Source organism: Xyrauchen texanus, chromosome 26, assembly GCF_025860055.1.
Source record: "Xyrauchen texanus isolate HMW12.3.18 chromosome 26, RBS_HiC_50CHRs, whole genome shotgun sequence".
Classification (NCBI taxonomy): Eukaryota; Metazoa; Chordata; class Actinopteri; order Cypriniformes; family Catostomidae; genus Xyrauchen; species Xyrauchen texanus.
In genome coordinates this window covers 32,466,106-32,478,108 of record NC_068301.1, presented here as the reverse complement: position 1 = coordinate 32,478,108, position 12,003 = coordinate 32,466,106, and the positions used below count along the sequence as shown (strand labels likewise).

The window sequence follows — 12,003 nt, the reverse complement described above, 5'->3', positions numbered from 1 at the left end:
TTCAGAAGATATTAATTGATCGACTGGTGTTGTGTGATTTACTTTTATGCTGCCTAAATATGACTTTTGTACCATCAAACAGCCAGCAGCCTGATGGCATCCGTTTACTTGCGTTATACAGACAAACAGAGCTGAAATGTGCTTATAAAAATGTTCACTTCAGTTACACACTTCTGGGAAGGCACTCGAATTGGAGAAACTTTTGTCAAAACAACGTGACTTTAAAAACAGCTAATTGAAAAACTCATTGGAAAAAGTAGCTTGTTACAGGACAACCTACAATATTTTGAAAACAGATGAACTACTGTCATGCTGTTGAAAAATTTAGATAACTTTGAGCATTGCTACTTTAAGTTAGTTACTAACACTGCTAAACATACCGCTGGTAGAGGTGTTTGGTGATCCTGTGGAACTGTGCCAGGGCTGCAGGCGGTGTTGGCCACTCCACGCTCTTGCCGTAGTCGGCCATGTTTCGAACATTGACAAAGCGTCTCTCCACTTCCCAGAAGTGGGCCTTTACCTTATAGCATTTATAATATGCCATTATAGTATAGATAGCTCTGATCTTCCTACAGCGCATACGAGCTAAGGCACCCCTCCATACCTGCAGAAAGAGAGAAATACAGAGAGAGAGAGATGAAGGAAATAATGGGGAAAAGTGGAGAACAAAGTTGAATGTGGATATATGAGAAACTTATGGCTGGTACACAGATGAGACAGATGACTCCATGCCAAATACTAGTGAGTTTCCCAACTTGGTAACATTTATAGGCATCACAGTCATGTTTGCAACACTAACACTGTTCCCCAGCAGGCAGCAAAATGATGCTGTTTTATAAAATATCTTGTTTTGGCCAAACTCTAACGCAGCATTGCATGTATCCTTCATTAATAAGGTTATCCCAGAATGCATTGTGATGAGTTTTGTTTATTTCCTGTGGAGTGCTATTTGTGTGACTGTTATCAGAGTTGCTGCCTATGAAGAGCATTTCAAATCAGCCACTTACATGGTTAAAGTTTGGTTAGGATCCAGTTTGGTTGAGTTACCTTAGAAGGTAGGTGCCTTTGTAGAGAATAGAGGCAGCTCACTAGAGTTTGGTACAGATCAATGTATTATGTATGATCTACTGTTTAGCATTTTGAAAGGAGACTTTCAAAATGAGATTGGGTGGGGAAGTTTTTGAGTGTGATGGATATAGCAAAAAACTTAGAAAGATGACAGCTGGACAGGTGAACTGGAGCAGTTTCAATGCAATGCATGATACAAGAGAGAGAAGATGATTTGCAGGCAGCTACCTTGAATACATACTGTATGTGAGTGAGTGATCGAAGTGTGTGTTTGTATGTGTGTGTGTGTGTGTGATTGATTGATTGAGTGAGTGAAAGAGTGAGTGTGTGTGTGTGTGTGTGTGTGTGATTGAGTGAGTGAATGATTGAGTGGGTGAGTGATTGAGTGAAGAATTGATTGAATGAGTGAGTGAATGTGTGAGTGGTTGAGTGGGTGAGTGAGTGATTGAGTGAAGAATTGATTGAATGAGTGAGTGAATGAGTGGGGAGTGAGTGATTGAGTGAAGAATTGATTGAATGAGTGAGTGAATGAGTGGGGAGTGAGTGATTGAGTGAAGAATTGATTGAATGAGTGAGTGAATGAGTGGGTGAGTGAGTGATTGAGTGAAGAATTGATTGAATGAGTGAGTGATTGAGTGGGTGAGTGAGTGATTGAGTGAAGAATTGATTGAGTGGGTGAGTGATTGAGTGAAGAATTGATTGAATGAGTGAGTGAATGAGTGGGTGAGTGAGTGATTGAGTGAAGAATTGATTGAATGAGTGAGTGAGTGAGTGAGTGATTGAGTGAAGAATTGATTGAATGAGTGAGTGAATGAGTGGGTGAGTGAGTGATTGAGTGAAGAATTGATTGAATGAGTGAGTGAATGAGTGGGGAGTGAGTGATTGAGTGAAGAATTGATTGAATGAGTGAGTGATTGAGTGGGTGAGTGAGTGATTGAGTGAAGAATTGATTGAGTGGGTGAGTGATTGAGTGAAGAATTGATTGAATGAGTGAGTGAATGAGTGGGGAGTGAGTGATTGAGTGAAGAATTGATTGAATGAGTGAGTGAATGAGTGGGGAGTGAGTGATTGAGTGAAGAATTGATTGAATGAGTGAGTGAATGAGTGGGGAGTGAGTGATTGAGTGAAGAATTGATTGAATGAGTGAGTGATTGAGTGAAGAATTGATTGAGTGAGTGAGTGATTGAGTGGGTGAGTGAGAATTGATTGAGTGAGTGAGTGATTGAGTGGGTGAGTGATTGAGTGAAGAATTGATTGAGTGAGTGAGTGATTGAGTGGAGTGAGTGATTGAATGAGTGAGTGAATGAGTGGGTGAGTGAGTGATTGAGTGAAGAATTGATTGAATGAGTGAGTGAATGAGTGGGGAGTGAGTGATTGAGTGAAGAATTGATTGAATGAGTGAGTGAATGAGTGGGTGAGTGAGTGATTGAGTGAAGAATTGATTGAGTGAGTGAGTGAATGAGTGGGTGAGTGAGTGATTGAGTGAAGAATTGATTGAGTGAGTGAGTGATTGAGTGGGTGAGTGATTGATTGAGTGAGTTGATTGAATGAGTGAGTGATTGAGTGGGTGAGTGATTGAGTGAAGAATTGATTGAGTGGTGAGTGAGTGATTGAGTGAAGAATTGATTGAATGAGTGTGAGTGAGTGATTGAGTGAAGAATTGATTGAATGAGTGAGTGATTGAGTGGGTGAGTGAGTGATTGAGTGAAGAATTTATTGAGTGGGTGAGTGAGTGATTGAGTGAAGAATTGATTGAATGAGTGAGTGATTGAGTGGGTGAGTGAGTGATTGAGTGAAGAATTGATTGAGTGGGTGAGTGATTGAGTGAAGAATTGATTGAATGAGTGAGTGAATGTGTGAGTGGTTGAGTGGGTGAGTGAGTGATTGAGTGAAGAATTGATTGAATGAGTGAGTGATTGAGTGGGTGAGTGAGTGATTGAGTGAAGAACTGATTGAATGAGTGAGTGATTGAGTGGGTGAGTGAGTGATTGAGTGAAGAATTGATTGAATGAGTGAGTGATTGAGTGGGTGAGTGATTGAGTGAAGAATTGATTGAGTGGGTGAGTGATTGAGTGAAGAATTGATTGAGTGGGTGAGTGATTGAGTGGGTGAGTGAGTGATTGAAGAATTGATTGAGTGGGTGAGTGATTGAGTGGGTGAGTGAGTGATTGAAGAATTGATTGAGTGGGTGAGTGATTGAGTGAAGAATTGACTGAATGAGTGAGTGAATGTGTGAGTGGTCGAGTGGGTGAGTGAGTGATTGAGTGAAGAATTGATTGAATGAGTGAGTGATTGAGTGGGTGAGTGAGTGATTGAGTGAGTGAATGATTGAGTGAGATTGAGTGAGTGAGTGAGTGATTGAGTGAGTGAGTGAGTGAGTGAGTGAAGTGATTGAGTGGGTGAGTGAGTGATTGAGTGAAGAATTGATTGAATGAGTGAGTGATTGAGTGGGTGAGTGAGTGATTGAGTGAAGAATTGATTGAATGAGTGAGTGATTGAGTGGGTGAGTGAGTGATTGAGTGAAGAATTGATTGAGTGGGTGAGTGATTGAGTGAAGAATTGATTGAATGAGTGAGTGAATGTGTGAGTGGTTGAGTGGGTGAGTGAGTGATTGAGTGAAGAATTGATTGAATGAGTGAGTGATTGAGTGGGTGAGTGAGTGATTGAGTGAAGAATTGATTGAATGAGTGAGTGAATGTGTGAGTGGTTGAGTGGGTGAGTGAGTGATTGAGTGAAGAATTGATTGAATGAGTGAGTGATTGAGTGGGTGAGTGAGTGATTGAGTGAAGAATTGATTGAATGAGTGAGTGATTGAGTGGGTGAGTGAGTGATTGAGTGAAGAATTGATTGAATGAGTGAGTGATTGAGTGAAGAATTGATTGAATGAGTGAGTGATTGAGTGGGTGAGTGAGTGATTGAGTGAAGAATTGATTGAATGAGTGAGTGATTGAGTGAAGAATTGATTGAATGAGTGAGTGATTGAGTGGGTGAGTGAGTGATTGAGTGAAGAATTGATTGAATGAGTGAGTGATTGAGTGGGTGAGTGAGTGATTGAGTGAAGAATTGATTGAATGAGTGAGTGATTGAGTGGGTGAGTGAGTGATTGAGTGAAGAATTGATTGAATGAGTGAGTGATTGAGTGAAGAATTGATTGAATGAGTGAGTGATTGAGTGGGTGAGTGAAGAATTGATTGAGTGGGTGAGTGATTGAGTGGGTGAGTGATTGAGTGAAGAATTGATTGAATGAGTGAGTGAATGTGTGAGTGGTTGAGTGGGTGAGTGAGTGATAGATTGAGTGAAGAATTGATTGAGTGGGTGAGTGAGGGATTGAGTGAAGAATTGATTGAGTGGGTGAGTGAGTGATTGAGTGGGTGAGTGATTGAGTGAAGAATTGATTGAGTGGGTGAGTGAGGGATTGAGTGAAGAATTGATTGAATGAGTGAGTGATTGATTGAGTGGGTGAGTGAGTGATTGAGTGAAGAATTGATTGAGTGGGTGAGTGAGGGATTGAGTGAAGAATTGATTGAGTGGGTGAGTGATTGATTGAGTGGGTGAGTGAGTGATTGAGTGGGTGAGTGAGTGAGTGATTGAGTGGGTGAGTGATTGATTGAGTGGGTGAGTGAGTGAGTGATTGAGTGGGTGAGTGATTGAGTGAAGAATTGATTGAGTGGCTGAGTGAGGGATTGAGTGAAGAATTGATTGAATGGGTGAGTGAGGGATTGAGTGAAGACTTGATTGAATGAGTGAGTGATTGATTGAGTGGGTGAGTGAGTGATTGAGTGAAGAATTGATTGAGTGGGTGAGTGAGTGATTGAGTGAAGAATTGATTGAATGAGTGAGTGATTGAGTGGGTGAGTGAGGGATTGAGTGAAGAATTGATTGAGTGGGTGAGTGATTGAGTGAAGAATTGATTGAATGAGTGAGTGATTGAGTGAAGAATTGATTGAATGAGTGAGTGATTGATTGAGTGGGTGAGTGATTGAATGAGTGAGTGATTGAGTGGGTGAGTGAGGGATTGAGTGAAGAATTGATTGAATGAGTGAGTGATTGAGTGAAGAATTGATTGAGTGGGTGAGTGAGGGATTGAGTGAAGAATTGATTGAATGAGTGAGTGATTGAGTGGGTGAGAGAGGGATTGAGTGAAGAATTGATTGAGTGGGTGAGTGATTGAGTGAAGAATTGATTGAATGAGTGAGTGGTTGAGTGGGTGAGTGATTGAGTGATAGATTGAGTCATTAAGAAGAAGATAGCGCTTTATTTTACAGTACTGTTCTACATTTACGTACTATAATATTACAACAACTACAGTAATTACTAGGTACTAACCCTAAACATAACCCCAACCCTAAACTGAATCCATATACATATATATGAACCCAAGTAAATGTAGTTACCTAATATTACTCAGTACTTCTTGGGTAAGAACACTGTAAGTATACTGAAAGTACATGTTCTATAAAATAACATGCAACCTATATATACATAAATGCATTAGGTAAATATAAACATAGATTTACATATGTGGATATATTTCATCAAAAATGTATTTAAAAACATTTTTGTAATTCTCCTGTAATTATTACATATGAAGTTTTGACCTCATTTTATATAGTAGTAATCAGGGCTGGACTGGGAAGATAAATCAGGCTGGGATTTTACATGGCAACTGGCCCAAAGCTTGTGCCGTTTTGTTGTCCGTTCTGCATAACACAGCAGCTAATTTTTCCTTTCGGCATATTTTGCGGCCGACCCACCGGCTCGGTTCTCCCCGATCGGCCCCAAAGTGCGTCGGCCCACCAGTATTCCAGATTACCAGTCCAGCCCTGGTAGTAATGACACTACATGGAATACTTTTGTATCATAAATTTGACACGCAACAGGACTATTTTAAGGGAAACGCTACTCTGCTGTAGCTCTCAAAATAAGTGAGGATTATCACTGAAGAAAGGCTGCAATTTGGGTGTTTTACTGCACATACAGTTACCATATGGCTTTAGAAGACTTTAAATATGAAAAAGTCATGCTTTTATTATTTTCCATTTTTAGTTTTGCTTTTTAGGTCATTTTACTGATTGACAGTGCCAATTAAATTTTAAGGAGTAGCCAGAATTTTCTTCCAAAAAACTAATTCCATGTTATTTGTCATTTACTCAAATACAGATAAGTATTTATCAACAAGATCGCATAGGAAATCCACATGTTCCTTCCAAATGTTAATGTCCCATTCAGCCCAATTACTGACACGCATTCCCCCATCAGACATTTTTGCATCAATTCAAGTTTGAACACATTGCATCTAGCACATCAGAGACATAATTTAGAGTCCCATGGGGCCAGGAAGTAATCATGTTCACATAATCAATGATAAGCACGATTTGGAGGTTGCATTTTCCCTCTAAGATGACAGTTAAGTGAAGGGTTGAGGTATGGGTTAGGGGGTAGAGTTAATAAAAAATGTATTCCCGTTGATTCTATTACATCATACTGAATCTGGAGCTTACACTTGCCCATTCATTCAACAACACTTCCAGCTTTGGCCACTGGGGGCAGTAGTTAAATTTTCGGTAAGCACAGACTGATTTCAGCAACAGAACTTTCGACTACTGTCACCAAATACAAAGTGTGACTCTGGTACTTATTTATATCTACTTTAAAGAATTTGAATTGTATCCAATAATCACAAAAATTTTGATATGTACAGTATGTAAATATAGATTTATGTTCTACAAGATCAAAAAAGTTTGTATGAGTTCATAAACACAGACTGAGACAGAGGTGTAGAGAGAACTGCTGCCTAAGTGTTATGAGTCCACTCTGCTTTCATGTCACTGCTGATCAGACATTAAAAATGTGAGGTAGTCAGGAATGATTAAGTGAGACATATACAGAGAGCAAAAAACATGCATATGAAAAGGGAAAGGTGACAGAGAGATAGAAAGACATGAATTATTAAAGGCATAGTGCCTGACTCAGGGAAAATAATAAACAATGCTGATAGACAGAGACCTAAAATAATAGACAGAGAGTGTCATTTACCTTCTGTAAGAACAGCACTAATATGGGGATGAGGGCGGCTCTCTCTTGCTCCAGCGTGAAGAGTGTGCGAGGTGTTCTTACAAAGATTTTGGTTTGACCGTATGCTACATCATCCTCAAAGCCATGCTGGTTCACAATTGCCTCCACACCTTCCTGGTCAGTGCTCATCATGTGATTGGGCCACGTGTACTCGCAGGTCATCTTATACCTGAGCAAAGAGAAGACATTCATACAGAGATTGTAGAAATACTGATGTGGCTCAGGTTGAGTTAAAGTTAATCTCAAGCGACAGCATTTGTGGCATAATGTTGACAACAACAAAACAATTATTGCTACTTCTTTCTTTAAAAAATGCAAAAATCGAGGATACAGTGAGGCACTTACAATGGAAGTGAATGGGGCCAAGTTTATAATTTTATAAAAGCATTAATATTACATTTTCAGTTAAAACTTGTGTATTATTTGAGCTGTAAAGTTGTTTAAACCATCATATTTAAAGTTTTACAGCATTACTTTGTCATGGAAAAAAGTTCTCAAATTAGATATAACATCACACAGAAAAGGTTTAGTGATTTCATCACACTAATAAGCCATTAAGATAAGAACTATTGGATTCAATCAACCCTTGATATTTTTGCGTTTGTATATGCATCAGACTATCCGTGAATGCTCCGCGGCCAAGCCATCAGAGGCTGAGACTATTTCAAACACCTTAATTTAAAAGTACTGTATGTATGTGTGACCTCTGACCTCTGAAGGAAGCGTGCATAAGGCTGTCTATAAGCGAATCCAGCTCGCCGCACACGGACGTTCTCCATTAGGCCCAGATAAGCCACTTGGTGCTGGCAGCGTGCATCATCGAACAGCAAAGGGGACTTCGCCTCATTTGGCTTAATACACCGCACATAATAGGGCTCCTGTAAGATACATTTTATCTTATTTAATTAGCATAAATTGCTAAATTAAAGCATTTTACCAACCTCAAAGGTGCATTATTGAATTGCTAAATTGCAGCTGCCCCATAAGTAAGCTTTATGGCTAATAAGAAGGATTTAATTAAGGTAATATAGATGTACAGTGTATGGCGAAATGGTGTTTGCATATTGGGGTCTGCACATGGTCAGATCTCTGGTAGAGTGGCCATGTTCACACTGCAGCAGAATGCAGTTGTCAGTCCTGTATTTGAGTGCTAAATACGGTTACGTTCACACACAATTCAAGTGGCAACCCCATAGTATAAATGAAACTAACACCTGTAAATTATCAGGACTCGCAACCACAGTTTTGGTAAACCTGTGCTGTGAGAACAGAAATGTACTGGATAACTGGTTATCTGTCAAATCATATAATGTCAGGCCGGAGGTCTCCCTTGCTTGAATCTGGTTGTGGCGCAGTGTGACGAGGAGGGGTGGTGTGGCCTGGCCGTGTTGACGCGATTGGACTCGATGCATCAATTTTGATGAGATATGCCAATGTTATGGACGTTGACATCTTTGATGTCGCTGTCATTATGGCTACAGGTGTTAGAATACAGGCATGACTTCGGTTGATAAGGTGTTGTATTAACAGCATATTTCAAGACTCACACCAGTAAGTAATGTGATTGTCAGTCACAAATACTGACTGTGTGAACATATCCATTGTGGTCTGCTTAGTCAGTTTAAATGTATCAAGTCTGGTTCTGGTCTCATGGTCAATGAAAAGATAAAACAGCATTGTAACTTGTGATCTGCCTCTCTTTTTTGATGGTACTCTTTTACACTGCCTCGCACTTTTCTCTGGGCTCTTGAGCTGAGCTGGTTTACAGGTCATCAGGCTAGACTCAAGCTCCCAATGGCATCTCTATCTAACCTTTCTCTCTCTTGTATCATTTTGTCTCCTTCACTCATGTAGTATGCATACTGGTTTCATCTACGTATTGTATCCCTTAGTATAATTATTAATTTTCTTCCTCCACAATGGGACTCTATGGCGGCCCATAGAACCATATTTTCACACTGCTCCTTCAAACTTTGCCTGATTTGCAGACTGATCCACACAGAATAAATAATACAGAATTTTGAATTTCAACTTTTTTGAAGTTATGCAAACACATACTTAATGAGGAGGACGTGAAAGAGTTTTTAAGGCTGTATCTCGGCAATGCTTTGTCCTATCAAATAGAAACTTGGTATGATTAATTAGGACCATCATCTAAGGGTACATGCCTCTAAGGGTACATGCTGACAGCACCACCTACGGGTCAAGAACTGTGTAGCGTTCTGGGCTTTATTTCCAAAGGTTGTTGGTTCGTTGCCTAGTTCGAACATTTCTGTAGTTCTGGAGATTACTGAATGTTGGAAAGTTACATGAATATGAAGTTGATCATGGTAACAGCTGTGCTTGGCTGGGATTATTCTTGGCTTGGTATGTCCCTCTGGTGACTGCCTATGTTGTGGCTGTGTGGTGCAGTGGATTGTGCACTGAACTGTGGAACAGAAGGGTGTAGGTTTGAACCTGTCCTCAGGTGACTTGTAATGTTGTGTTTGTGTGTTTGCTCTTTATGTCATATGCACTTGATGTGTTCTTTTGATTGTGTTAAGTGTTGAGCAATGCTTGCCATTTCAGTGCTTGGCCCTGTAACTGCTTTTTGCAGCTATGTATCTAATTTGTAACTATTACATCTAAACTGTAACTATCTGATGTAACCTCTGTAAGACTTTACTGTTATCAAACATTTTCTCTTTAATCAATGTCTAATTTTAGTCACTGTGTATACAATATTAAGATTAACATTTAAATGCTACATATTGTATAAAAATAAGGTCATAATAAGGTTTTAAACAATGTTGTCCCACATATTACACTGTGTAACAGTGATTACATCAATTCCTAGAATTGTGATTTTCCACGTGAATTGAGAGCGCAATGTTTTGTTCTCTTACTCTACCCAATGAACACCCACAGAACATCCTCCTCACATCCCTCCCTCAAACAGGCTTCTATCCATCTATCATCTATATGTCTATCTCATCCATCCATCCATCAAGCTGTGTCAAGAGAGGAGAGGAGAGGTGGCCCACTGGCTCTAAGCTAAAACTGGATTTAGAAGGTGTTTCTTTTTGTTAACAGCTTTATCCAGATACAAACAGTCTCCATTAGAGAGATAACATTTTTCAACATGTCTACAAAAGAGATTACCTGTGCTATTCTGAGAGAGCCCTATTTCATCTTTCACAGAAAATAGTATTATAGTGATGGTTGCATAGAGTATGCTTGGATTAAATGAATGCTTCGTTCTATAAAAAAACATACATTTTAGATAAAGCAGTGTAAATGTTACTATATCTCATAATCTCATCAATTTATGAGATTATAAAACTACAAACACAAATGGGCTCAGATGGCCAAATATTTGTATAATTTTACTGGAGCTAAGATAAAATCTGATATACAGTAAGGATGCACACAAAAAAAAAAACATGAAAAAAGCATGAAAATACATATAAAATTCATGCCATTGATTACGATATGTATAAAAAAATGAACAAATGAATGAATCGTGTACAATGTTATCAAAACATTCAAGTGAAAGACAATGTCAAGTCTATTACTGCAAAATAAATTGCATGTTAAGTGAAGGGTTATTTGTACCCTGACTTTATTACATAGCTACAAACCAAATAACTAAATAAATGAATGTTGATTCAAGTTACTTGAGAACTATTTTATAACATGAGAAGGAGTCCACAAAGTGCTATGAGAGATATGGAACTAGTACAGCTAGTAATTAACTGATTGCCTGGAACAATGGCCAATTATACAGTTTAATAGTCATTATGCAAAATTATTTGAGCAATATAACCAATCAGAATCAAGTATTCTATAAAGCCATGTAATAATACATTTAAACATCAAAATAGTTTTCAAATACTTTAAAACCTAAATATGACATTAATACAATTCTTACCTTACAGGCCAGTTTGTCCACTAGAGCAATAATAGAGTTTTTGAAGAGTGTAGCTGCAGTTAAAGGCCGTTTGGTCACCTCTGTGATACTCATTTTCCCATCAGGCCACATTTCTTTGAGGACTGAGTCAGAACTACAAGACAGGTTTAGAAAACATAGTCATATAAACCAAGATCTATAAGTAAGAAAAACAAAGAGACAAAACTCTACATTAACTCAACTTTAATTTGAACATGAAATATTTTATATAATGCAATTTTTTAAGGAATAGTTCACCATACACTGAATTTTATTTAAAGGATTAGTTCACCCAAAAATGTAAATTCAGTCATTGTTTACTCACCCCTGTGTTCTTATTACCCTATATGACTTTCTTTCTTTTTCTTAACACAAAGGGAGAAATTGTCAAAAGAAATGTTGCAGTTTTTGGGGACTACTGTATCTCTTCAAGCATCAAAAGAATGCAAAAGTATAATTCAGAAGTCTAAGAAATTATTACATGAGACTCTTGATTGGTATGAAAGGATACAATAAGGTTTGGTGCAAAACAAACTTAAACATAGTGTATAGTGAAAATATTCACTGATCTACTGCGCGCTTATGACTGGGCACGAGAGGAACATTTCACGCAGCCCTCTCGCAGCATTGGGGCGTTCAAGAGAAAACGTGTTTGTTTATCTAAAAACAGGTTGTTCACGGCGATAGCGACAACAGAACACAACACAGCTGCACACAAAACAGAGAACAGAACTTACTAAACATGTCTGAAGAGTTTGTAGTTGAAGAGTTTACGCATTTCTATGCCCAGCCTTATTTTTTGAACGGAGTATTCGGAAATCAAACAGAAACATAGAGGAGACTACAGGCAGCCACAGTCACACCGTGTCCTAAGCTGATGGCAAACGACACATGATAAAAGGTATATTTTCTATGGTAATCAGAGGTTTTGT

At 38.7% G+C, this 12,003-nt stretch overlaps 1 protein-coding gene across 2 annotated transcripts in view; it reads right to left on the bottom strand.

Annotated features, from left to right (window-relative positions):
• myo1g (myosin IG) overlaps positions 1 to 12,003 on the bottom strand; it is a 76,755-nt gene that overhangs the window by 44,551 nt on the left and 20,201 nt on the right. For both annotated transcript variants that reach the window (XM_052093417.1, XM_052093418.1), the window contains 4 exons: positions 11,054 to 11,186; positions 7,855 to 8,021; positions 7,105 to 7,312; positions 381 to 604 (listed from right to left, as the gene is read on the bottom strand). In XM_052093417.1, coding sequence (XP_051949377.1) covers positions 381 to 604; positions 7,105 to 7,312; positions 7,855 to 8,021; positions 11,054 to 11,186 — 732 coding nt within the window. The remainder of the gene's footprint in view (positions 1 to 380; positions 605 to 7,104; positions 7,313 to 7,854; positions 8,022 to 11,053; positions 11,187 to 12,003) is intronic.